Source organism: Parus major, chromosome 1 (assembly GCF_001522545.3).
Source record: "Parus major isolate Abel chromosome 1, Parus_major1.1, whole genome shotgun sequence".
In the NCBI taxonomy this organism is placed as follows: domain Eukaryota; kingdom Metazoa; phylum Chordata; class Aves; order Passeriformes; family Paridae; genus Parus; species Parus major.
In genome coordinates this window covers 62,867,387-62,895,018 of record NC_031768.1, presented here as the reverse complement: position 1 = coordinate 62,895,018, position 27,632 = coordinate 62,867,387, and the positions used below count along the sequence as shown (strand labels likewise).

General features: G+C 38.7%; 1 protein-coding gene across 5 annotated transcripts; it reads left to right on the top strand.

Annotated features, from left to right (window-relative positions):
- The first annotated feature begins 19 nt into the window (after positions 1 to 19).
- NEK5 (NIMA related kinase 5) lies at positions 20 to 27,416 on the top strand. 5 transcript variants are annotated; one of them, XM_015635882.2, is made up of 23 exons: positions 20 to 239; positions 2,495 to 2,635; positions 4,528 to 4,624; positions 5,989 to 6,086; positions 7,982 to 8,065; positions 8,184 to 8,254; positions 9,502 to 9,588; positions 10,626 to 10,680; positions 12,744 to 12,944; positions 13,029 to 13,110; positions 15,349 to 15,485; positions 18,732 to 18,931; positions 20,230 to 20,296; positions 20,637 to 20,756; positions 21,041 to 21,124; positions 21,223 to 21,327; positions 22,229 to 22,309; positions 23,108 to 23,176; positions 23,941 to 24,064; positions 24,270 to 24,395; positions 25,405 to 25,542; positions 26,162 to 26,276; positions 26,672 to 27,416. In XM_015635882.2, the coding sequence occupies exons 2-23, from the start codon at positions 2,519 to 2,521 to the stop codon at positions 26,865 to 26,867; spliced, it is 2,454 nt and encodes an 817-aa protein (XP_015491368.1). In that variant the 5' UTR covers positions 20 to 239; positions 2,495 to 2,518; the 3' UTR covers positions 26,868 to 27,416. The 5 variants fall into 5 exon arrangements, with proteins under 5 accessions (XP_015491368.1, XP_015491387.1, XP_015491397.1 ...); XM_015635891.2 differs by lacking the exon at positions 20 to 239 and adding an exon at positions 1,255 to 1,314; XM_015635901.2 differs by lacking the exon at positions 21,223 to 21,327.
- Positions 27,417 to 27,632: the final 216 nt, after the last annotated feature.

Genomic DNA, 27,632 nt, shown 5'->3' with positions numbered 1-27,632 from the left:
ATAGCATTGTTCAAATTGTCCTCCTGTCATGTTTCAAGGAGATGATGTAGCACTCTGAGAAGGAGTAGAGGTGTTTTTCCTGAGTACATAACGGAATGCAGCATTGTGGTGGGTTGATGCTGGATACCAGGTGCCACCAAGGCCTCTCTGTCACTCCCCTCCTCAGCTGGGCACGGGACAGAAAATTGAAGTCTCATGGGCCAAGAGAAGCACAGGGACAGATCACTCCCCAGTTACAGGTAAAACAGACTTGACTTGAGGAAATTGATTTACTACCAACCAAATCAGAGCAGAGTAATGAAACATAAACCCAAATCTTAGAACACTTTTCTCCCACCCTCCTTTCTTCCTGGACTCAATTTCACTTCACTGGTCAAGGCCGAGCCTGTCAGTGATGGTGGTGGGGCCTTTGGGATGACAGATCAGAGAAGGGGAGAGAGGGGGGCATGGATGGGGACACAGTTGGGTGGGTCTGTCTTGGAGCTGGCTGGCATTGGCTCTGTCAAACATGTGAGAAGCTTCTGGCAGATGCCACCCGTGTAGCTTCTCTCTGCTACCGAAACCCTGCCACACAAACCCAGTACACACATAGGTATAACTGATGTTTGAAGGGTATATTATGGGAAACATTAGACTATGATAAATAGTTGAGGCTTTAGTTTGTGCAATTATTAATCCCCTGAAAACTCTTTGAGACTGAACTTCTGCCTTGATTCAATGAAAAATTTTTATATGCCCCTGCATGTGTGAAAGGAAGCAAATGTATCAATGAATAAGGACAAATTTTCCAACTTTGATCGGAGACACAATTTTGCTGTGGAGACCGCTATGGGCAATGTCAAGTTTGGGCTCTGTTCTGGTTACTGGGTAATAAATAAGACACTTTACAAGAAAAATGTGGCAAGGGAGAGCACAAATGCTCTTGGCAGAGTTCTACTGGGGAAGCTGTCCCAGACTATGTCCCTGTAATGAATAATATTAGGAATAATACACAAGGAAAGCTTTAGGAACTCTGTAGATCTGGTGCAGAGCCAGTTCATAGCTCCCCTATACCCACCTGCACGTAGGCTGGTACGTGAGTTTCCACCCAGGATTCAAGACCTTGAGGCAGCCGAGATTTCCCTTCGGGCCGCTGACCACGCAAGCCACGAGTCAGTGTCCGCGGCCGGGAGGAGGGGGAGGTTTGTGGCGGGGAAGTGAGGCTGCTGCCGCTCCCGAAGGGCTCTGCCAACGCCACTCCCCCGGCGGGGCTCGGAGCGGGGCCGGCTCCTCCCCGCGGCCGGCCGGGCTCCGGAGGCGGCTGAGCTCACACAGGTACCGCGTCCCCCCGGTGCCCCCGGCCGCTGCGGGGGCTGGGGCCGGCCGAACCGAGCCGGGCCGGGCCGGGCCGGGCCGGGCCGAGCAGGTCGGCAGGGCAGGGAGGCCCCGGCGAGGGCTGCCCGGCGGCGCGTCCCGTCGCCATGGGGACGCAGGGCGGCCGGAGCGCGGCGGCATCCCCGCGGGGCCCTTCCCACACTGCCGCGGCGTGGCCTGCCCGGCCCGGCCCGGCCCGGCCCGGCAGCCCTCGGGCCCCCGGGACTCGGGGCAGGCGCTGCTGGGCGGGCGGTGCCGGCCCTGGCGCCCTCCCCAGCGCCCCGTGGCCGGCGGGGACCGGGCTGTCGGCCAGGGATGCGGGACCGAGCCCGGGCGGAGCGCACCCTGTGCACATCTGTCCCCCAGGGTGCCGCTTGTCACCTGTGGCTGCCAACAGCAGCTGGCTGTGAGCCAGACACCGAAATCCCGAACGTCCCAAGGTCGCCCTGCTGGCACTGCCGGTACCTCGGAGGCTGCCAACGAGGGAGCCTGTCGCAGGGCTTGCCTGGCAGGGAGCATCTGGTATCGGAGCTAATCTCCCTTGCTAAAACTCAGGACTACTAATAAGAGCAGTTTTGTAGTGTTTGCTCCTATTTAGGTGTGCAGCTTTTCTATGGAAGCCCTGCGAGTACCCAGTGACTTCAGTGCTCCTCACAGGGGTTTCCAGACTACTGCTACTTCACTTGGCCGTGGTCTCCTGCGGCTTTTCATTTTGCTGACAACGTTAGATCGCCTTAATATAAGCTAAATCAACATGGAATAGGTGGTTGTTGTTTTTTTTTCCCCATTAAAAGATGAATTCTGCAGTTTTGTTCCATTCACAAAATGATGTCACGTTTTACAAAATCGTATCATAATTCTACACAGTACTCTGTACTTGCTTCCCATGCATTAAACTTTACGGTGCACTGTGCTTTTCCTTATGTGACACTCATAAACTTAGTGCTTATTAAAAGTTAAGATCTGCAATAATTTGCATACTTCCAGGACATGATATTTTTAGGAAAAAATCAACAGCAGTAATGTTATAAAAAGTAATAAAAATTACATTCTTAAAAGGTAGTGTCTATTTCAGTAGCATCAACTCAGATGTTAAAGCACTGACTATGTGCAGTACTAATTTGGGGAATTTTTATTTTAGCCACTGCTCTAAAACGAATACATCATGGATAAATATGAAATCATTAAACAAATTGGAGAAGGATCTTTTGGCAAAATATTCTTGGCAAAAGGAAAAACGGATAAGGAGCCATGTGTTATCAAAGAGATCAGTTTAACTAAGGTAAAACAACAAAATCTGAATTATATTTACCAGATTGTGCTACTTGCATTTTGCTAGGTATGAACTTAGGTTATATTTTATCTCCTTTGTAGTTCCATCTCAACTATATAGAGCTAAGCTTTCCAAAGAATGTATTCTTTGCTAACTTATTATTCTTAAAGCACAGGTAAAATACATATTTTGATATTAAGTCTTTGCTTTTTAGTGCGTTTTTGTTGTTTTCAAAGCTTCTTTCTTCCTACAGTGTGTGGCACTGCCTAATTCAAATTCTGAAATAGTTGATTCAACTACAATGAAAATATTGCCACTAAAATAAAAAAATCACAGTTCTGTGGTGAATTTCTCTAAGCTTTTTAATTTCCTTGTTTCTCACATCTGTATTTTCAGACATGGGTAATTCACAATGGAGTCTTTCCAATTCTCATTTATGTTTATGGCAGTTTGATTCGTCTCATTCGTCTGATTTTAGGTTTCTGTTCTGTTGCTGTCAGCATTTGAGCTGCTTGGCCAGACACCCTTTCAAGGAGAAGAAGAGAATTAAGTCTTTTTAGGAAGCTGTTGGTCACATTTGTTTAAGATTTCTGATTTAGAATGGGCTCAGTTGGACCATGAAACTTCTGTCTTCCCACTGACTTCAGAGGCAGCTTGAGGCCACTTGCTCGGGTGTTGGGGGAATATCACGGCTGTATCTGGTTCCATAAAAGCAATTAAAATCTCTGTGATTTCAATACAGGGGTTTGAACAGTCAGTTTCAATGAGTTTTTGACAGATCTGTTGCTATTCTGGGCCACCCCAGTGAATTTCTAATAGATTAGAGAATTACAGTAGAAGAATGAATCCTAGAAAGAGCTGTATGTCTTCCAGATTCAAACCTGGAAAGGCTGACACATGAGTAATGACAAGTAAATGAAAAGATGGATAGTTTCTCTCTCTGCTCATGACCAATAAACTCCATGCATTTCTAATCATAGATTTTGATGTACAACTAGAAGAATGGCTGCTAATGAAATATTGCTGTGAATCCCACTTGTTCAAAAATCAGAAGCTGGAGACAGAAAATTGCTACTTTGAAGTCAAAAGATTTTTATTTTTTTAATATGGTAGAGTGTGGTTTTTTCAGTAACTGATTTTTGAATCTATAAGGATTACATTTCAAAACTATTTCTTAAGAATGAGGGTAAGAAACTTGATAAATACAAGAGAACATTTTGAAGGATAGATACTCAGAGAAATGAATTTTAAAGTTTTATTGATGGAAGTGGGATCATAACAAACTAAATGGAAGTTTTTCATTAATGTAACAGGGCAAAGAATTTGCTTGAAATGTTACAGGAACAAGTAACACCAGTAAAATGAAGGATTTTTTTTTTCTTTTCACTTTGATCTTTTGACATCACCCCTATTAGCATTACAGTCATCTACATCCGTTCTCTTCAAATTCTGAAGGCAATTCTTTAACTTTAGAATTTCAATTCTTTAACTTAAGTTTAAATGTATACATTTGCCTGTTTGTAAAATGTCAAAATTGGGTTTGACTTCAGTATTGTTCTAATACACTTTCAAACATACACTGCAAATCTCTTTCCTATAATAAAAATTATATTTACTATTAATAATAAGTAATTATTAAGACTATTTATAAGAATAAATAATTAAAAATATAATTATTATTTCTAATTATATATATTTATAGTAATAATCATTATATGATAAATACAATGAATTTATATTTATCTTTATGTTATATATATATATCATACTTTATAATATTTCTACATCTTCTTGGTACACTGTATTTTTGTATTACTGGGAATAGTTTGGTAATGATGTAACTATTTTTGAAAAGAGTTAAATATATCATTGCTAGCATTTTGTTCCTTAATTCTTTGTAGATGCCTGTGAAAGAAAAAGAAGCCTCTGAGAAAGAAGTCATTCTACTGGCCAAGATGAAGCATGCAAATATTGTAACCTTCTATGCTTCTGTGCAAGGTTTACTTTTAACATTTCTGTTTTAATTGTGGTGAAAGGAGTGGAAGGCAGAAAACCTACCTTGTTAGTGTTGACCACCCTTAGCCCTGTCCCTAAAGCCTTAAACGTGGGAAAAGGTCTCAACTCCTAGAAATGGATGCGAGCCATCAAATTCAGGCATCACTTGCATTTTTCACATGTGTGAGTGGGTACTTGGCATGAATCCTAGATCCTGAGATGTCTGTACTGTACAAGTTGAATTTTAGTCATGATTTTTTATGGGAGTCCAGAGTTTAGTGGGAATTTTCTAGTTGTTTCAATAGAGGAGAGCTGTTGAGTATAGCAAGGAATAGGCCAATCAAAAAAGACAGAAGACTGATGAAACAGGCAAGAAATAGAATGATCATTTCATCTGATCTAACCTCGGGTTCCTCATATTTTGTTTATCCACATCATATACATATGACATTATATGGTTATGACATCATATATGTATGCACACATATATTCATACTTATGTGTGCTTATACATACACACAAACAAAACAGGCAAGCACAAAAAGAGGCCATTTAACAGAAATTAAGTACATTAGTACACCTGAAAATGTCTTTCAGCATCTGGAACGTAAAAACAGTATTGGCATTTCATACCTTCATACAGTACTGTCTTTCCAGTGATCCAATATGAATCTCATAATACTGTGCTAGACTTTTGTCTTCAGATGAATTTTGAATTATCACTCAAGGATAAAGAATTCTTCAGGACTGAAAGAGATAGAAGGAATTCTGTTCACCATGAAAGCTATTTCCCTGTATTTATTTTTCCTCTGACATCTGCCATAAGCAGTGCCTTATGAAATAAAAGTTATAGTTGTGGCTTCTGTTCAAATTGTTCTCTGTGACCAAGACTGTAACTGTTCTAGGGGACATGTAAGTCAGATAGTCTTCTAACCCCAGAGAGGTAACAACAGGTTGAATTTTTCTATTAAGCAGGCCGTGCTGTTTATTGTTGCTTTTTGGAATATTGTCTACTTTTAACCCTTTCCCTAAGCCTTACTGCTTACTTAGTTACTGAGCAAAAAACCTGAACTTTGAAGCATTTCACTAAGTTTCCTGTAAGAACATCTCTCAGTGGGGTCTCTTGAGGATGTCCTCATGTATTTAATATTTTGCTGAATCTCCATTTAAATATATTTTTACTTCTTATTTTTGCATCAGGTTTCATTGGAATTATCGATTTTTTCACAGTCTTTGAAATTAAGGAGTAGGTAGAGGTAAACTGCTACTTTTCGAAAGAAGGGCCGTAAAAATAAAAATAAAAATAAATTGTTGCTGTGCTGATGAATAATACAGGAATAAAGGCAAAATTATGCTTTTCCTTTCAGAAAAGAACAAGCTATATATTGTGATGGAATACTGTGATGGTGGAGATTTAATGAAGAGGATAAATATGCAGCATGGAGTGCTGTTTGATGAGGACCAGGTGAAAGACAATTTCTTTAGAGGGAAGAACACATTATGTGAAACATGTGGTTTGAATTATTCAGTAATAACTGAACTTTTAAAGAAAACTTTGGTAATTTTAGTTGCAGTGTAGGAAGGTTTTTTAGCACTCTTTAAGATCTGAAATTAAATCATTAGTATGATGATGACTTTTTTAATGCCCCCTTCCTCCTATTGCTGTTTGCATTGTAGATGTACTTTTTCTTTACATTAGCAATATACCCATTAAACCATGAAGACCTTCTTTTAAGTAGTGCTTTCCAGTTATGGGGAGGATGTATTATATACAAATTCTTAGTTTGTTGGTGCTATTTGCATCATGGCATATCCTTCTTTGTACTGAAGTCTGTGGTAAACCTCTCATTTATTTCATTTTGGTCAAAACTTCTCTGATGCCGTTTAAATTATTAAATCAGCACAGAGAAACAAGCCCAGATATCTGACTGCTTTTCATGTATATTTTATTTTGTAAATAGGTGAGAATAGTAAGTGTTGCAATGCACAGAAGCAGAATTTCCCACTGTTCCTTACTTACTCCTTTATTTTTTGCTAACTCTTAGCTTTCTGTAGGAAATTTTCTTCATGTAGGAATTAGTGGACTGAACTGTGGAGTTATCTAGTCATAAATAAAATCTACTTTAACAAATACAATGACATTTTGCTTAGAAACCAAGTAGATAGTATCCAACCTCCTAGTGGAAATATACTCTAGGGCATAAAATTGAAGCAAAAAAAAGTATTGTTACTTTCCTTTTTGCTTTGGTAGTAAAAGAGGAACTCCGTGGTGGAGAAGTCAGTTGAAAGTGAATTACTTGTTCAGTAATAATGAATTTTAAGATCCTATTGGGAGTCATGCTAGAGGCAGAGAGAGCATGAAAGAAAATAAAGAGAGGACAAACCCACAGATCATGAAAGAACAAAGGAGAGAACCAACACACAAACCCCTTGACAATGACACATAATAATACATATCCAAAGCAAGGCAAAAGAAATTATAGAAACTAAAGATACATTTGCTGATCAAAGAAATTAAAGCAAATCTTCCCAATTTAACATAACAGTGTTAAAATATCTTTATATTTTCAAATGTACTTCTGGGAAAGTCTCATTTGTGGCATCAGCCCTAATCAGGAAGTCATCTATTTAATGTCAAGCATTGCTAAATAGAAGGTAATTACTTGAATCAAAGTCTTTCGTGTGCATGAATTTTCCTAAACAGAGAAGCATATCAGCAGGTTGTAGTTTTGTTTCTGAATTTGGTCCAAAGGCCCTTATTTAAGAAGACATGTGTACATTGGAAGTTAAATATATGTTTAAAAGCTGTACTGGGCCAAGGATAAAGGATGAACACAGGTGCCTACTTTTTATGCAAGTTTCTTCATAGCTCACTTCTTTCACCAGAATTCAGTCCTTCATTTATTTATGTTTTTTTTTTTTTTTGGCTCCTGGATCACATTCAGTAGGACTACAAATATTTTTCTACAGCTGGGTGGTATGACTTCCATCACTGAGGATTAAGATGCCACTTCCCAATGCTGTCTTAGTTATTTGCACTCCCTCACTTCTTAAAAAAGGTCTATTTCTCTCTTCTTTCCTTTGGCATGATTCTTCAGTCCTTGTTAAAGTGCATGTCCTGGCACAGTCAGCGAAAATTTGAGGGGGATAAGTGGAGTAGATATCTATTTCCATTTAGTTTAGTGATAAATGGGAAGGAAAAGTCTATGGCATTAACTTTAAAAATACCTTTTTTACTGTTTTACATTGTATACATTCTATATACTTTAGATTTTGTCTTTATTTTATGTATTTCAGTAAGATGCCCCATTAGAGTCACACAAATTCATAGGTATCTGTTCTCTGTTACTTTCATTGCAGATTCTCAGTTGGTTTGTGCAGATCTCCTTGGGCTTGAAGCATATTCACGACAAGAAGATTTTACACAGAGATGTAAAAACACAGGTAGTAAAACTGGTACTGGAGAGGGTGTTATTTTATCCTGTGAAACATATGCTTAAGAAGTTCTTTAAAAAAAGTGCCATCTTTCATTATCACATACTATTTTTGGGTTTATTTGCAGAACGTTTTTCTTAGCAATAATGGAAAGGTAGCAAAGCTTGGGGACTTTGGCATAGCAAGACAGTTGAACAGGTAAGCAAGGTTTTTAATCAGTCTGTGACCTTCACTGAGCAGGAATGTTTGTGAATGTCCAGAATACAGCCTGAGCATGCAAATTATCTGTGGATTGTGCTTGCTCAGGAGGTCTGTGATATAAAGGGTCTGATGCTACATTTTCTTCTGTTATCCTACAACATGCCATCCTGCATGGAAGCACAGATGTATCTACCTAGTAAGTAGATTTCTGCTAGGTATAGGGGATAGGGTGGAGAAGCTACAGCCTTTGCGTATTCTCTGTGGAACTGACATAAAGAGATCCTGGAGGCACAGTTGCTGCCCATGCAGCTCTTGGTAATAACTTCTGTTACCTCATAAATAGAAAAGTGAAGAGCATTTAAAACTAAAGAGAGAGTAATGGAAGAGAGTTTGTACAGATGTTGTGTGTCCTACAAGAGTGAGCCTATGTTAATTTTTAAAAAAGACCCAGAACAACTACCTCAGCCTGAGAAAGTGGCATGGCTCTCTTGCATCTGTGTTGTTCTCCCATAAAGAGAGGCCTTATCTTTAATGACTTTGGGGACAAAGTTGGCCTATCCTGGGTAGCGGCCATCTGTGACCAAAACATGCCAAGGGGCATGATAACAACAGTAAAATGCTTAGATTTGATCTCTTTCAGTGCTTTTTTATTATCTTTGACAGAACTCAACTCTAAGCATGTAAACCACTGATACCCAAAGTGCCTTCCTTTGGAAGTGTTCTGGGCATAGTTGCTGTAAGGATTGCTTTTAGACTGCAGAACAGTACCTAGCAGATAGGAAGTAAACCTCAGAATTCAAATGTCCAGCACAGACATTTAAAAAAGTATATAATAGTCTTATATGACAATATAATTGGAGCTTGACAGTACTTTTCCTCCTGTAACGAGTGAATTAAGTTTCTGCGGTGAGTTGTCACTGTCTGGATGCCAGGTGTCCACAAAAGCTGTCACTCCCCTCCTCAGCTATAAAGAAGAGAGAAAATACAGTGAAAAGTTCATGGGCCAAGACAAGGGCAGGGAATTCCTGTGCTTTCTGTTGAAGTCCAAACACTTTCCACTATTAAAATAGTGCATTTTATACAGAACTGGGAAATGCTGTAGTTTTTCGTGGGGTTCTATTATTCAACTGTTTGGAGAGCTGAAGTAGTGTCCCCTGTAGGCTTTTAACCTGGGGCAGTTCAGCTGTTTGTTGATTGTAAACTTTTTCAGTGTGTAAGCCTTTTTGTTCATTGTGTTTTGTTAGTACTACAGAGTTTGCCCATACCTGTGTAGGAACCCCCTATTACCTTTCCCCTGAGATATGTGAAAATCGACCATACAACAACAAAACGTAAGTCTCCGTCTTTCCTTCCTATGTGTGTGAGGATATGCAGGGGTGAAAGAACTCATTTTAGTAATGTGGTGTAAATCAGTGTTTGTGCAGGGCATGGGAATTTCTCATGGTCACCCTTTGTGAAGTTTTGTACTATTGTGTACAATAATTCGGTGCATCATTTTACACAACAACTACCTTAGACAACAATGTCAGTAGTATTTTAACTTACAATGTCCAAAATATAGCAATCATGACTTTGCTGTGATTGATCTACAGCCTCAATATAATTATATGTTTTGGCTTTATAAAAGTGCTTATATTTTAAACTCTCTTTCTAATAATTCTTGTTGGTAGTGGTGGGAAATGTAAACCAGTATTTTTCCCTTTGCTTAATCTGCTTCTTCATCATTTACTAAATTTCTCTTATTTCCAAGATGTAATAACCAATGCATCCTTGTAGTTCCAAGTTTGTGAATTTTTGATACACTCATTTATCATTTATAAAAACACACTAAAATGAAAGCTGCTAGTTTGGCTGCTTTGGAAATTTCCAGTAGCCACTTGCAGGAAAGACAAATAGGTCTGGGTTTACCACAAAATACAAGATGAGAAACACTGCAAAGTCAGGAGGTGAGTGGGTCTAGAGCCCCTTCTCCATGTGGGGAATATGATCAACACCAAATGTTCTGGAGCTCAGAGTAGCATCTCAGCTCTGAGGTGGTGTTCAGACAAGTTTACTCCGCTATTGTCTCTTCAGCTATTGAATCAGCTTTGTCCTTCATCCTGCTAGAAATATGAAGCAGACTTCCTGTATCATGTGCATTTTTCAATTATAATGATAAAACCTAATTAGATACCATAGAAACATTGGTGCCACAACTAAAAATAATTTTCTAGTTGTTCCTTTTAGTGTGTCTTAAGAAAAAATAAAATTTGCACCACTCTGTGACAGAATAATGGTAATAAATTTGGGAGCTGAGAAGAGGTACTGATTACATGGATGAAAATATTATAGACTTTTCACTGAAAATTTAATTACTTCTTATTCACAGAGATATTTGGTCTCTTGGCTGTGTGCTTTATGAGCTGTGTGCACTAAAGCATCCTGTAAGTACTTACAATCAGCTCATTATTATATAATTAGAAAATATAGTGGTTATCTTGCAAAGCCTGTAGTAGTGATAGTATTCACATTCAGCTACAAGAGTTATTTCCATCTTAATTATTGGTATTAAAGAATGACTGCTAGTGTTTAACTTTTCATATTTTATCTGTTTTGTGCATAAGAAAATAAAAAATATTATGTTGTATTCCTATAACTTACATATGTGCATGTGTATGTATGTACTTTGAACATATATTTGTTCTTTAAAAAATTACTAAACTTTTTCAAAGCAGATGAACAATAGAAAGAAAGACAGTCTTCAAGGTTAGGCTTAGGTATATAGTTTTACTCATTTCTGTTTGAAAATACCAGTCTATAGTTATTAAATAAGAACCTAGACCCCACATTTTCCCAGAAGGTGGTTTGAGTCCCTGGAAGAATTTTCCTGAGATATATTTTGTTTGAAAGCACATTTATATCAGAAAATAACTGAGATAGCATCTTCAGGAAGTTGTGTTGTCCTCAGCCTGGTGTGAGCCTCAGGTAATCCTCAGCCTGTGACTATTACATGGCGGAGGGAACACAGTAGAAACTAATCTTGACAACAGGAAAAAGATCAGATTCCTGGGACCAGCAGATGCTGACTTCTTGCTGAGCTCAGATGTGGGAGCAGGTACAGCAGCACTAAGAGAGCAATTGTGCTGAGCTAGGAGCAAGGGGGATACTGCTGAGAAAAACTGCTGATTTCACAAAGTGGCAAAACATGAAATACTACTCTGTATGAATATTAGGTGTTTTAGTCTGTATTGCTGCCCACTGTTTCAGTGTTAGGGCAGTGACTCAGTGCAGATGTAGACAGGAAATGTAAGTGAAGCTAAGGTAAATTCAATTCTACCACCTTCAAAATAGCCACATAAATAAAAGAGTGGTTTTAGAAAGAACTTGGTGGGGGGCGGGGTTTGCCTGAGGCCCTATAAATTATATTGATGCTGGCCTCTTAAGAAATCTAGTGAACAGAGAGGACTGAATTATCTGATGGGTATCACTTGTTAAAAAATTAGGATTTTATCTTTGTTCTGGGGGGAGCACAGAATGCAGAGTCTGTTGGTTGAAGTGAGGTTTTGAAGCTGAACCCTATGAAGACAATATGTATGCAGATCTCTGTTGAGCACCTTTTGGTAAAACACATCAGGTTTCATTCTGGAAAGATGGGCTTCTGTGTTACTGTCTGACAGCAGAGGGTGAATAAAACACCTCCTGGTACAGAAGTCATTAGACCTTTTAGTTGTGCAGCTGAAACCAAGAGAACATAACCAGAAAACACAATCAGAGAGTGGTTATATTCATTTTCCATGGCAAACCGTGGTTAGCAAGGAAGGATTTGTGGAGGGATCCCACAGCACAGGGATTATCCCCGCTACTCCAGTCTGTGAGACCCCACCTAGAGTGCGGCATCCAGCTCTGCAGCCCCCAACAAAGGAAGGACATGGATTTATTGGAATAAGCCCAGAGGAGGGCCACAAAAATAATCACAGGGCTGAAGCACCTCTCCTACACAGATAGGCTGAGAGAACTGGGGTTGTTCAGCCTGGAGAAGAGAAGGCTCCAGGGAGACTTAGAGCAGTTTTCTTGTGCTTAAAGGGGGCCTGAAAGAGATGAAGAAGGACTTTTGACAAGGGTATGTAGTGAAAGGACAAGGGAGAATGACTTTAAACAGAAAGATGGTGAACACAGGAAGATGGTGAAAATTAGGAAGAAATTGTTTACCGTGAGGGTGATTCTTTACTGTGATGCTGACTGGCACAGGTTGCCCAGAGAAGCTGTGGATGCCCCATCCCTGACGTGTTCAAAGCCAGGCTGGATGGGGCTCTGATCAACCTCGTCTAGTGGAAGGCATTCCTGCCCATGACAGGGAGGTTGGAATGAGATTTTCTTTGAGGTCCTTTCCTACCAAACCATTCTATGACTGTGCCAACAAGTACCTATTTTCAAATTGGGGTGTCCAGTCCATCATTCTGAACCATCAATATTTACTGTCCTCTTTTTATTGTTTTCCCTAATTAAGTTTCAAGGCAACAGTTTGCATGAACTGGTGCTGAAGATTTGCAGAGGACGTTTTCAACCAGTGTCTCCTAACTATTCCTATGATCTGAGGATATTAATTTCCCAGTTGTTTAAAATATCTCCAAGAGACCGACCATCCATCAATTCTGTTCTAAGGAAGCCCTTCTTGCAGAAACTTGTTCTCAGGTATCTGCCCCCTGAGGTGAGTGAGACTGCTGCCTGCTGAGAGAAAACAATCAAGGAAGTAGTAGGAACAGTTCTATCAGATACTGTTTTTTTCTGAAAGGTAGCACAGAAAGAACTCATTCACACTGTGATACCTAGAAGAAGGCCTTCAGCATCTCACTCTGGAGCCAAGCAGATACAAGGTAATGATAATAATATTATGTATCATTAGTTCTACAGTAACATTTGTTAGTTATGATACAACTGTTGGCTGTAGCTTTCTCCAGAAGTCTTTACTGCACATTTGGATGAAGAGTTTCACCCAAAGCTAAAAGTAAATATTAGAGAGAACTGTAACAGCAGAACTATTCACTCAGGCAGTGTGCTGCTGTCCTGTTCAGGGAAAGGCAGGTTTAAAACTAGCTCATAAGCTGTGGTCATCTAGAAGAGCTGCTGTAAGAAAGTGCTGAAACATTAGTCTTAGTTCTTTAAAAAACAGAATTTCCAAAAGTGAGAGGCTTTGATCTAGTTCATGTCCATCACATGAGAAACATCCTTACTGTGTGAAAAAAGCATAAATCTTGCAAAACATACTCCATAGAATTTTACTTTCTTGGTTTGAAAAGACAGGTGTCTGCTAAGGAAAGCAGAAACCTCCCTGGAAATGGAAAAATGTAAACTGCCCCCACCCTCTGAATTATTATAATCTTGAAACCAAGGGGCTCTCAGGCAAAGATATAGGAATAGGAATAACAGTTTTTTACTAGGAAAATGAAAATAAAAATGCAGTAGTACAAAAAAGCCCCACAGAGTCAGAACACAGCCTGACACGCTGTTGGTCAGGGTGTTGGTAGCAGTGCAATTAAATGGTGGCTGCAGTCCTCCTGCAGTGACAGATGTGGTTCTGTTATAGCAGTGATCCCATAGAAGGCTGTAGTTTTCCTCTGGAGGTCCACTGGTGGTGTAGATGGGTCTGGCCTTCCTCTGGGAATCCCCTGGAGAAAGGCTGCCTGTGGTGTTCCCAGTCTCAGATTGTATCCAGGTAGGAATGCTTGGCTCCTCCCCCTGGGTGGAGCATCTCACACTGGGATGATGTAATTTTATCAGTCCTGCAGTGAGACTCACTGGCCACATTTAACATATTAACAGAAGATATCCCCCTGGAGGGATGATGGGTCCTGGAAGAGGTAAAGAACACTGCCTCTCCTGGTTTTAACAGATGGTAATAGAACGCATGCTCTTGGTTATGTCTTGCATTGCAACCCAAGACATTTACAAAACAACAAAAAAGGATGTTACAAAGGTGTATAAATTTTATTAAATTGTGAGACAGTGAGCTCTTTTCACTTTTCACTCCTTTCATTTAGTACCCATTGATAAGCCAGATTCTGTATGCAATTTCTAAGAAAACATGAAAGAAACTAAGTGGATGTCTATGTACTGTTGAATATCTGGCATGTTTCTGGCAGTGTAACTTTGTTCTAATTCTATATTCTTCATTATATCACAGAGAGTGCTCAGATTTATCTTTGGAATATCAAAACAGTTAAAACAGTTCTGTGAAAATAACTTATGTAGTTACTTAACTACACTTTGGACTCCCCTCCTCCACCCCCCTTTCAAAAATATTCATCAGTAGTGTAGGAACCCATGTTATTTTGAAAATGACTTTCAATGAGATTTATCTGCCCACATAACCAATATGGACAGAAGCCTGAACAACTGAATAACTTAGGCACTTAAAAAAAAAAAAAATCTCTGGTCATTTAATCATAGTTTTAATACATTTTATCTCCCAAACATGATACTCTAACAGTCAATACTGATGAAAGATTTAAAACTTACTTAGAAACTATTTAATCCAAGAAAGGATACTGCTTTTCATTACTGCATCTAAGATATTTACAAAGTACTGGCTGACCAAACTGGAATGGTCTGTACTTGTATTCTCCTGCATGGGAAACTGATAAGGTAGATTTTTCACTTTTCAGCCTTTTTTTTTCAAATTTCACAAGTACCACAACATTGTCTAGTGATTTGTAGAGTATGGAGGGCTGGGTTTAGAAAGGGCATGCCTAACCAGAGGCTCCTAGAGCCTGTGAATTAGACCTCCTGCTTTCTGTTCTTGGAACTAGCATAAAATCAACACTAGTTTATAAAGGTCTCCCTCTTATTCAGTATGCTGTGCAAAACTAATTAATAAGATCATCTTTACATGAATGTGACATAGCATGGTTTCAAAGCATGTCATTCTTAGAATGAAAAGCAGAATGACTAGGAGGTGTGAGGTATGGTGATGATGGTGAAAGGACATAAGGATTGTTTTTTAACCCAACCTGTCAATATTAGATGTGGGCATCCTACTATGGTTTGACACCACATAATCATTAATCATATACAGAGCACAGAATGCAATTTTTTAATCTCTTATTGTTGAAAAGCATATAAACTTCAGAAAACAAGAGTCCAAGACCCAGTTTCTCTGGAATCTGGAGCAGTGATGCCTTTCAAGAAACAAGAGTTATTTCAAAGAAATGAATGGAAGCCTCCTTCAAGAGTACAACAGCCTATTATTCAGGTACTCTGTATCCACATTCTCATATATATATGTCTAAACACTTACATATATACAGACACAAACACATAACCATCTTCAGAATTATACATTATTACACACACACACACACATACACATATAATCTTCAGAAAGCAAATACCTGCACTTTAAAAAGATACTTTAAAAGGCATAAGACATTAAGATGTATATTTAGCTTATTGCCTGTACTAAGACAGTTAAACATGCCTGAATCCTCAGAAGAGATGTTTTGAAAGCTTAAATGTGAAACACTGAATGTAGGCTGCTTTGGTATGGTCCTTTGTAACAAAAGGACTCAGGCATGCTTCGCATTTTCGTTTGCACAAAGGCAAATAAGCTCTGCATTCACATTTTTTGCTATAGAAGCAAATAGACTGATCCTGTTGCTTCAGCCCTTCTGACAGCTCATTCATGGGCAAAATCATCAACAGTCATTTCCATTGATACTTGTTATTGACAGCCTTCTCCAAAATGCAAGCCCAGTTTTTCACAACCACTTTGTGTCTCACTTTTTTCCATCCCCTCTTTTTCTCAGGCAGGGTATCAGCTGCATGCTATGCCCAGCCTCTTTCCTAGCATCACTGCACACATTTATGTTTGTCTTTAAGAGCATGCAGTAGTACCTTGAGTGCTGGTAGACATAAGCACAGCACTTTTAGGATCTGGGAGCCCCCAGATTTGCACACTGCAGTTACATGAGCTTAACTGCTGATAGGGAACTCCCTGATGGAATTCCCAGAACTGCACCCGTCACGCAATCACTAACTATGAATAATACTGGCCCTATGTGGAGCACAGGACTTGGTTTTCCTCACAGCTCCATTTGTGCCAATGCAAATCCAGAGATGGATTAAGCTGGAAAAGAAGTTTGCTTTCACTGTGCACTTCTATAATCAAAGGCAGAATTTCGTCCACAGTGTTTTGACCTACACTGGGAACATTTCCACATTCTTTCAACATCCAGATAAACAGTGTGTAGAGTTTCAGAGATGCTTGCATAGTGCCATACTTTGAAGGTGTTGCTTCAGGGTTCACAGAATCACAGAATGGTTGAGGTTGAAAAGGACTTCTGGAAATCACCTGCCTGCTTAGGCAGGGTAATGTAGATTCAGTTGTCCTGGACTATGTCCAGTTGGCTGTTGAATATCTCCAAAGATGGAGACTCTAAATCCTATTTGGGCAACCTGTGCCCCACCCTCAGGCACCCTCCCCCACAGTGAAAAATATGTTTTGTGATATTGAGAGGGAACCTTCTGTGTTTCAATTTGTGCCCATTGCCTCTGGTTCTGTCGTTGGGTACCAGTGCAAGGAGTCTGGCTCCATTCTCTTTGCACCCTCCCTTCAGGTAGCTATAACCATTTATAAGATCCCACCTTCAGGCTGGACAGTCTGAGCTCTTTCAGCTTTTCCTCATAGGGATAATGGCCCAGGCCTTTCACTGGACTTTTTGAGCTTGTAACTGTCTCTTGTGTTCTGGAGAGCTCAGAATTAGACACAGCATTTCATGTGTGGCCTCACAAGTTCTGAGCAGTCCAAAAAGATCACCTCCCCTGACCTGCTGGGAATACTTTTACTAATGCAGGCCAGGATGTCATTCACCTTTTCAGCAAGGGCACACTGTTGGCTAATGGTCAACTGGTTGTCCACCAGCCCCCCCCTCTTCTCTGCCAAGCCGCTTCCCAGCTGGATGGCTCCCAGCATATACTGGTGCAGAGTGTAGGACTTTGCACTTCTGTTGCTGAATTCCATGAAGTTTCTGTCATCCCATTTCTCCAGCCCTTTCTGGGTCCTTTTGGATGGCAGTACAGCCCTCTGGTGTATCAGCCACTCCTTCCAGTTTGTGTTATCAGCAAACTTGCTGAGGGTGTCCTCTGCCCCTCTCTCCTACCTGATCTAAATCCTCGGTGAAGATGTTGAACTCCAGTTACTGGCTTTCAGCTGTGCTTGCTTCTCTCTGTGATCACTACCCTCTGGGACACTTTTCAAACAATTTCCTGCCTGCTTATCCCACCCTCATTTCATCAGCTTCTCTACGAGGATTTTATGGCAGACAGTGTCAGAAGCCTCCATGAGGCAGTTGCCTGATAGGAAATGTCCCCTTGCTCTCCCCTTGTCTGTCAAGCCAGTCATTTAATTGCAGAATGCTGGTGAGTTGGTCAAGCATGACTTCCTGGTGCCTGCTTCGCTAGTCACAGTTCTCAGTCCTCTGGCATTTATTTAGGTAGCCTAATTTGTTCTCCCTACTGCTTGGGATTGCCATACTTCTGGATACGATACTGTAAAACCTACTTCACTAAGAAATGAGATAAACACTTTATGAGGTTACTTCTTCTTTGGGAACTTTGCTAACAGTTGGAAACTTTCTTCTTATACAGATATGAATTTATATTCTACTGTAATCTGGACTGTACCACAGGTACATGAACCTATTTTCAGTGTATCTATGAAGGAAAATGGGAGGAATAGTTAAAGTATTTACCATCTGTGAAAGTGATACTTAGATGCATTTACATTCATGTAAGAAACTAAGCAAAATTTAGCATCTTTCTCATGCACCATATAGTCTCCCACAATGGAAAAGTTTGTGGATGTCTGACCACAGTTACATCATGCAGTGACAGCTAGGTGATCATCTTCTCTCTATTGTTCTTATGAGAAATGGAAATGCCAGTCTTATCACAAAGGAGAAATACAGGGATGTTTCATCACAATAAAGGCTTTGAGAAATGAAAGCCCAACTCCCACATGCACATAATCGAAGAGACGTGAAATGAAGCAGCACAGCGCTCCCCTGAAAGCAGCCATCAATGCCTGTACTCTCCAAAACTACATCCCAGATTCCCCTTGCTATCACATGTCGAAATGAGGCTCTCCTGGAAATAATTCAGTGCTTTAGGCTCCAGAACAGTGAAGTGACTCTAGGGCAAGGACCCTACAGAGTACAAAGCCCCATGCTGATCACTCACACAACAATATGGGCTGCTGCTTAATGACAGGAGCTGATGGAACAGGGGAAAAGGAAGTGGCAATGGTGAGATTGCATAAACCCTGAGAAGTTTGGAAGTTTCTGGGTTATATTTGAAAGGATTTGGAAAACTTACACTAACTATACCACAGACAGTCACATTACCATTCAACTCAGACTGGGGAGAAGTACAGGAGGTTAATTCAAACTTGTGCTGATACAAATGAGTATGGGTAAAATAACATCCTTTATTATATTTTCAGCCACAGACCTCCAGATTTAATGTGGCAGAAAGGCCAGAAAGCATTAGAGTACATGACCATTATGGTCATTACTATGAGAAGCTTGACAACTTGCAAAGGAAAGCTAATGCACATTATGACCTTTCTCATATCAGCCAAAGAGGTGAAGATTTCTATAAAGTAAAGGGACAAGTTGCACCTCCACCTCCACCAGCTGATTGGTAAGCATTTCACTCTGTATATGTCTGTCTTGTGTATTTTGAGCTATCACCCTTCCTAAGTAAGTAATGCTGGGCATAACTGATATAGTGGAATGCCTTCTCTGCTTTGTCTTTGATAATTTTTTTGTTATTTTTTTAACATAAGTTTGTTACACAACAACACAATTCATGTTCCTGTTCGTCCAGAAATTTCATCTGAATTGACCTGGTGTTTGACATTTCATTGTGAAAATGTCTCCCAAGTCTCAGCCCACTTTTACTGGGTAAAAAGTAAAACGTAAGCTTTCTGTAGAATCTCTGATTATACCAAGGATAAACACTGTCTGTCTTTCACACCAGGATGAGAATAATACAAAGATCAGAAGCAGTTCTACACTGAAGGGAACAGAGTGAGAGGCAGGCCATGAAAGCACTCTTTTCGATGCAGCGCTCATATTTCTGTTTCAGATATAAAGGCCCTTTCTCTAGCAGTTTATTTACTTCAAAGATTTTCTGTTACAAAGTAGAAGTACAACCTCAGGAGATTTCCTGTCCATTCTGTGACTGGCCATTTTAGGTGTGGATGAACATTAAAAATATGGAGAAAGAAATTTTGACTACTTCCAAAGCTTTCCTTTAAAGTTGACAGAATCATTAATTTTCATTGTACAACAACAGTGTTTAGAATGTTTCAGTTACAGATCTTCAGATTTAGAACATCTTTCCTGACCTGAATTTCTAGTAGTCACTAGACTATTTTAAGGACAGAGTCAATTCAGTTTGGCTCTCTGCTGCACATATGGATTCCTGAGGTAGGAAATTAAATAAATGGGAAGCAGGGAGCTTACAAGGGACTGATGGTTATTTTATATCAAAAAGCAAAGGAAAAGTTTAGAAACTACACAAAGTTTGACTTTGATAGAATTAGGCACAGAGGAGAATGACAATAAAAAGGTTGCTGAATATGCAGCCTCCATTCTGACAATAATTTTCACTCAATTTGAGGACCAGAAAAATAAATTTTGTTTTAATTAACGCTTTCAATACCATTTATCAAATTTAAGGTGGAAGAGCTTTCCTGAACTCTTCAAAAAGTTTAAGTAACTGAAGTTATAGGAAAGGGAATGCCTCGAAAGAATGTTTCCTTATTTTACTGTTGTGCCATATTTAAACATATTTTATCCATATTTATATATTCATGTAGTACAAAGAAAACTCTGTTTGTCTTATGTGGTAGAACCTATAGAGAATTATTTGTGCAAAGGTAGCAGAGTCTGTGAAATAAAACGTGGTATATGTACATCACTTTCTTTTCTCAGGACTGCAGAATTTCTTCAAAGGCGGTTTGAAGCCCAGCAGTACAAGATTAAAGTGGAAAAACAGATGGTAGGTAAATGCCGAACCACAGAATAAAATCTGTAAAAGAAGGTGAATTGAAATCCAAAGATTAATTGATGTCTTTTGAACAGCGAACTGTAACACTGTCAGGTAGAAGGTTTTGCTCTAGCAAATTGCCTGATCTGCTCTGCAATGTTCAGCCTGAGGTTTTCTTTTCTCATATAAAACTGTAACAGTGTAAAATTCTACTGTGACTTTTTCCTCCAAAAATGTACACTTGCCTAACTGTGTTCTTCAGTGGAACAGGGAGAGAGAATTGAGTGAGCACTGAAGGAGAGGATTCTAATTGAAAACTCATTTGCTGTGGGATTCATTTGTATATCCGTAGGGATTGCGACCATCCTCTGCTGACCCATATTGTGACCAAATACCGCAGCAGAAAACACAGGAAGAGCATCTCAAAAACCATCAGCAAAACATGTCTAGAAAGAATGAAATGAAAGAACAGGTAAATTAATCTCTTCCTTAATTGCCTAAAACTCCCTTATACTCCTTGACAGTAGTGTAGCCTTGGCATAAGAATTCTTTGTCATCAGATTCTCTTTTCCATCATCCGTTCTTTTCCATTCTTTTCCCACCTTTTAACGGAGGAACAATATACTTTCATAGTCTTGCTTTTGGGTGACAGAGAAAACAAACTGATACTTCTATCTTATGTGAACATATATAAATACATTTGATCCATCTATCTTTGGTTTATTAAAAACATTCTACCCTGCTGTTCTTTAATAGGAGTATTTGAAACAATTGCAGAAAATTCGGGAAGAATACCACAGTGATATGAAAGAATTCAGATTTAGAGCAGGAGTACTCCAGGTAACAAAGCTCAAACATATGGGTACTCATACTTACTTTCTTATGCTAGAACACTTTATTAGGAATTCAAATGAATATTTTTGAAAAACGTTCCCTAGGAGAACCAGAAAATACAAGATAAAACCTATCTTGTGAGGCAAGGGAAAGCTGAGCACCAGTCTGAAAACAAAGATATGTCTGGAACAGGAGAAGAATCACTTCAGGTATCAGTACCATCTCCACCTAAATAGATTTTTCTGAGCAAGTCCCACACTTTCTTTGATTCATTCTCAGGCAGAAATATGCCCATTTCTGTAGTATCCTCCTCAGTGATCCTGGATCTGACTTTTACTAAAATGAATTCACTCCACTTGATGAAATAAAGTGGGTTATAGGCAGCCAGAGCCACCTTAGGAGAGAATTGGGATTCCCAGCGATTTAATGGAAAACGCACAATAATGAAAAAGAAACATTAGATTTTAGGTCTGCCTGGTGTGACTTTGTTTCATGGGCTCTCCATCTTTTGGAGAAACTGCATAAAAGTAAAATCTGTAAATTGTTGTGGTTTCTCCTGAGGCTGCAGGCATCAGGCATGCACTGATTGCCACAGATCACAGAAGAAGTTGTATACTATTATTTACTTGGTTTTTCTCTAACATATTCTTGCAGGAGACATAAGAATATCAAAAGGAGTAATTAAGTTTTTTTAGGTGTTTCCAGAAAACAAGATATTGCAAAACAGGGTTATACTTCTTACAGGCATAGGTTTCCACAAAAATCTTGATTTTAATCACTTCCAAAGTTTTCCAGAATGAAATGAGTCTGAGTCATCTTGCATGTGATAATAAAAAACAGAAGATGTAGTATTTATATCTTGACAAGTATTGTATCTTTCTAACATGGGTTTTTGAAAAATCAGAGGCTTATACTTTATGCAAGAATTTCTGATTTTCTTTTTGCCAGATAAACCAAAGTAGGTAATGAATGGAACATTCTTACAGATCTGTGTAAAGGAAATTCATGACTATATGTGCTACTTAAAGAAGTCTCTTTCTTTATGTGGTATACACATATTCAGTTACAAAGAGTATAATTCAGACTGATTTTTTTTTTGTCTCCTTCCAGGATATGGAGGAAAACATTAAACAAGTCAGACTCCAGGATAGCCAAGACCAAACAATATTAGAAAAGAGACATAACACAAAAGTATCCATCTTTACTTGTATTTTTTTTTAATTTTCCTATTATGTCTGTACATTTCAAATTGCTGTATTACTATGATAGGTCTAGAAATGAAGTTATTTGTGAGTCAGTTAAGACTGCTGGTTTTCTGCTTGTTAAAAGTTTATATCAGAAGAAAATAAATGAGCTTTTCTGATCATTTGAGGGATATCTTTAGATATTCCCACCTAGTAATGAACCTCTTCCTCCTTATATCAAACTGCATTAGTAGTGCATGGGAACTCATGTTTATTCAAACTCCAAGTAAATTCAAGTCAGACTGCTAATTTTAAAATATTTTGTTATAAAATATGGTTCACTATACTCCTTTTTAAATCATAGAAGGGAATGGGAATTGAATTAGAAATGCACATAAGATACCAGGAATGTTTCTGACCATAAGATGACTGTGAAATGGACTAAAAGTATTTTATTTTATATTGCATGGAAGCAGCACAGTATTCAGTTTTAGTTCTGGTTGACAACCAGCTGTAAGAACCAATTCTGTGTATTGCAATGATTTGAATTAAATGTTAAAATCAAAAGTGGATGCAGTAATTTTAAAATATCACTAAAGGAACAGGACTATAGCCAAGGAAATCTATTTGTGGCCAATGTGTTCAACTTTGATCTTCTTAAATACAAGAAAAATATTGTTAAATAGAAGATATTTTCAAGAGAATAACAATTTTCAAATTTGTAGTTCCATATAATCTGATTTTAATTTTAATTAAATGCTTTTATTTATTTAAAAAAAATTAATGATGTGTAAATTTCCTTTAGGGAGGAGTAAAATTTGAAATTAATTTAGATGTGTGTTTTCCTGAGGAAGACAGCATTCAAGAAGCAGAGGTATGTTTTAATTATATTCAAAGCATTTACATTCGCAGTCTGCAGCTATGACAGTTCCATAATCTAAGATCTGTTTCCATTACCATCATCCTCTGCCTTTGTTACAACGAAGCTTCTTATTGAGGATTTGTTGTCATGTTGCATATATCTGCCCTTCTACAAGAGAATAATTGCTTAGAAGAAAATTGGGTGATATTTGGGTCAGTCTTTACATGGTAAAATATGAACAAGTGCAGATATTTAAATTTCCTAAAATTGAGAGGAAGAACTTAGCTCAAAACTGATTTAGTCTGCAAATGCTAAATTTGATTTGTAGATTGTTTTAGTACATTTCTGTTTCTTTTCAGAAATGAAACAGTATTGTATCACAAAGCAAGAACGGTTACAGACAATATTGTTTTCATTTAGTAAAATTATATTTGTGGCTTATCAACATGTAATAGCTACCTATTGACATTTTTATTAGTATATTAGAATTTTAAAATATTTTTAACAGCAACAAAAAATTTATTTCTAGTATATATATATTTATTTTATAAAGCACTATTTTGTCATTCTGTTGTTTCACTTCTCTGCGGGGCCCCATGCAGCCCTCTGATGCACAAATCACAGTGGGGCTTCTGAGTCCTGCTGCTTCACTTTTTGTTACACAATCTTCCTGTGCATACATGGGGTTGGCTGGCAAACACAGTAAAATGAGAAGAGATTAGCTATTGTACCGTATTTGTTTACTGTTTCCAGAGTAACTTACTGTTTTTTTTCAGGTACTAGATAAACTCAATGAGACTTTAACTTTTGTGGATGGTGAGAATCTAAAGGAGAAATTGGTGGTAGTTTATGAAAATCCTACAGACAGAGCTTTGGAAAAACTGTCTGACTACCCAACAGGTATTTATTGGGGAAATGCAGTGCTGAGTATTAATCCTGAAAATTCCATAGGAGTTAGGTAAATTCTGTAACTCCAGATATAAACTTGCTATAGCAGGTTTATCTCATGAGTTCTTTCTTTATATCACATAATATTATAATCACATGGACATCTACTTTACAAAAAAATCCAAAGAATTTTGCCTCTTCTTTTTCTTCCCCTTAGAGTCCATATATGATATGAAAAAGCCCAGAAAACATTGGCAAACTGGAGCCCCTCAGACACTACTGAATTTTTTAGCTGATGCTGATGTCACATCTGCATGTCCTACTATGGCTGAAAATGAACTTGGTGAGAAAGTTTTGGCTTTCAGTGAAAGTAGTGAGGACCTAAAATTCAGACTGAATTCATCAATACCTGAATGTTCACATGATCCAGCAGGGTTTTAATTGCAGTAGTTTGTTACAGCAAAGGTTATGGCACATGTTAAGCCATAGAAAACAGTTGTCCCTTTCCCCTCTAACACTGCAATCATGTTGTGTTGCTCGTACCTATCAAGAGCGCTGTGTTTTATGAATCACTCTGGCCTGACTCAAAATGCCAATCTACTCAATTAACTATCACCACTTTCTCAGGCCTTGAGCTGATGACACACAGGAACAACGGCAGTGAGTGCCAATGCTGTCCTGGAGCGTGGTGGAGTTGTTTTCCCTCTGCACACAGTGACAGTGTCACAAGTGCCACCTCACCCAGCTGTGGCTGTGGTGATGCTCCATTTTAGAAAAGTCCCTAGGCTTCTTACAGTACCGCTGTGTATATTCCCAGGCAGACAAGTATCTCAGTGACTGGTTGCTGTAAACAAGGAGCTTTTCCAGCATTCCAGCTGGAATGCTCTGCACACCCAAGACAGACAAAAAATAACCTGAAGGGCTTGCATGGATAGTAAAGACAAAGCAGAATATTATTAATACACCACCTTTTCTTCATTCTGCCTTGGATAAAAGACCACAGGGCACAAAAGAAACAGGAACTTTTTATAAGCTCTTTCAAACCAAGAAGCTGACAAGTTTCAGAACAAGGGCTGCTCAGTGAAGCCGCACCTGTCTATTCCAGGTTTAATAAGAAGTTACTTAACCATTAAAATCAGTGTTAAACATTTTAGTGATGAGTAGTCCAGACTATTTGCTCCCTATCCATCAGATTAAGTATTTACAAAAAAAATCAGGAGTATTCCATAAAGAGGAAAAAAAAAAAAAAATAGATTCCAGAATTACTCCAAAGGAAGTCTTGAGACTAGAATGTCTGAATCTGACAAAAGACAGTAATGCTTTAGTGACCTGAGAACCTTTCTGTTCTTCAGCTCACCACAGTATTCTGCCTGAAGACATCCCAGAAAACAGGAAGCAATGGAAACAGACACCACCCGAGACACTCCTGAGCATCTTAGAAAAAGCAGACCTGTTTGATGATTCTTTTATCTGTTTTAAGGAAGACAAAGGTGGGATTTTTTTTCCTGTAAATTTTGCATGTTCATCTTTTAGTGTAATATTTTTTCTACCCATGGCAGAGGGTCTGTGATGAGAAACAGCATTTTGAAGCAGTTGGCAACCTAGAAAAATGGGGACAGCACCTCTGCTCTGTCCCTGAGCACTGAGAGGCCTCTTCCAGGATGTTGCTGTTTTCAAAAGCAGGGAAAAGGGCAAGCCCTACTTGTTGGCAATTACCTTCATATGTAATTCTTTCATTTGTTTGGGTAGACAGAGGTGGGCTGTAGGTACCATAAACCTGGAGCTGTTGTGGTTGAAGAACCCTGTAAAAAGCACTTATTCAAATACATACATGATGACTTAAATGACAGTGGTGACTCTACAACAGGGTCCATGCTGATACAGCCGACGCTGCAATTGATTCAAACTCACACTGCAGCCCACTTTCCTAAGGTAACAGACTGTTTAAAAAATTGCCTTTACTTTGCATCAACAGAAGTGTGACATTTACATTGTTGCAATTTGAACAACAACAAAACACTTCAAGCATTTATTTATTTGCTATTCCTTTACACATGCTTTTATAGTTTTCTACTATACAGCTGAAAGAAAGTTCCTCTTTCTTTACAGGAAAGAGATTAACTCTGTTGCCTGCAGAAGAAAACAAGGAAGATGATTTAGAAACAAATTGTGCTGTTGCTGTTGATGAAGGTAGACTTGAGCCAAGATCAGATGATGAAGACACGTAAGTCAAGCACATCAGAAGAAAAATCCACACAACTGGACAGTTTTTTAGGTTGCATTGCCTAAAGCTTTTCTGTGTTCTAAAAAATTCATAAATAAAGAAAACTTGCAGAGTCTGCTAATTTAACTTTTAATTCTGGAATTTGTCACAGCCAATGCTGTCATTAAAAATTACAGCAGAAATACTAACATGGCCTTGCAGCTCTTTTCTCTTGCCTTTTATATAAATAGAGGTAAACAATGTGACAGAGATAGAAGAAACAGTTCACAATTAGGTGTGCCACTTGTATATTATTTATAATGTGTTTTAAAACCCTAAGAGTCCTTGAACTGAGAAAGGTTTATAATAAAGTTATATTTATTTAATTAATATAATTTTCTTGTTTTACTGTGCAGGAATTTTGAAGATTCTGAAGATGAACTCAGACAAGAGCTGGAGGAATCTCTGGAAAAATTGTCAACTTCTCCAGCAGAGAGAACCACGGAGTCTCCCATCTTTTCAATAAATAAAGGTCAAACAGATGAAGAAAAGATGAGTTTACCTCACAAACTTGGAAAATCTGATGATGATTTAGAAAATAATTATAGGTAATTTGGTGTGGACGCGCATCATGAAAAACAATTAAAATTAACAGAAGGCTGTAATTCTTTAGCTTTAAAGGAAAAACAAATCAGGGTACTTTTCAGATGTCTGAACATTGAAAAATCCTCACCCAGACTGAAATGCTGTTTCTTCTATAATTCTGAGCTACCTGGACATACCTGACAAGTCTTGCTTGAGCAAGTTTTGTTTAACCATTTTTGTATCATGTAAGAGAGTCTCCTAGTTTGTGTATTTTATTTCCCTAGATAAATCAACTCCTTATTTTAAGAATCTCTTCCAGCTTTTCATAGTCAATGTGTACTGCCAGTACAGCTTTGTAATCTACAGTTTCACTTACTGACCCTATGTAGCAATATCAACTGCTCAGGAGTTCAATATAGTAGCAGTAAAAGGGTTCATTAGCAACACGAGAATTGTGCATTCCCCAGTTGCTAATAAAACATGTAGGTATGTAGGTTCTTCCAACCATATTTTTTTCACATAAAAAAATTCATACAACCCAAGTGAATCTTAAATAAAGGGAAAACTAGTCTGTAATCTGATTTTAGCAGTTTTTTTCAAAGAATCATTTATGTTGGAAAAGATCATTGAGTCCAGCTGTTAACCTAACACTGCCAAGTCCACCACTAAACCATGGCCCTATCTGCTATGTCTTTTACATACCACGGGGGATGGCGAGTCCACCCCTTCCCAGGGCAGTCTGTTCCAATGCTTGACAACCTTCTCTATGTCAAATTTTTTCCAAATATCCAA

Coding starts and splice junctions, on each gene's coding strand:
- NEK5 (XM_015635882.2), top strand. CDS start 2,519: ATGGATAAATATGAAATCATTAAACAAATTGGAGAAGGATCTTTTGGC. Junction 2,636..4,527: donor AAGAGATCAGTTTAACTAAG/GTAAAACAACAA, acceptor AATTCTTTGTAG/ATGCCTGTGAAAGAAAAAGA. Junction 24,396..25,404: donor TATGGCTGAAAATGAACTTG/GTGAGAAAGTTT, acceptor TCTGTTCTTCAG/CTCACCACAGTATTCTGCCT.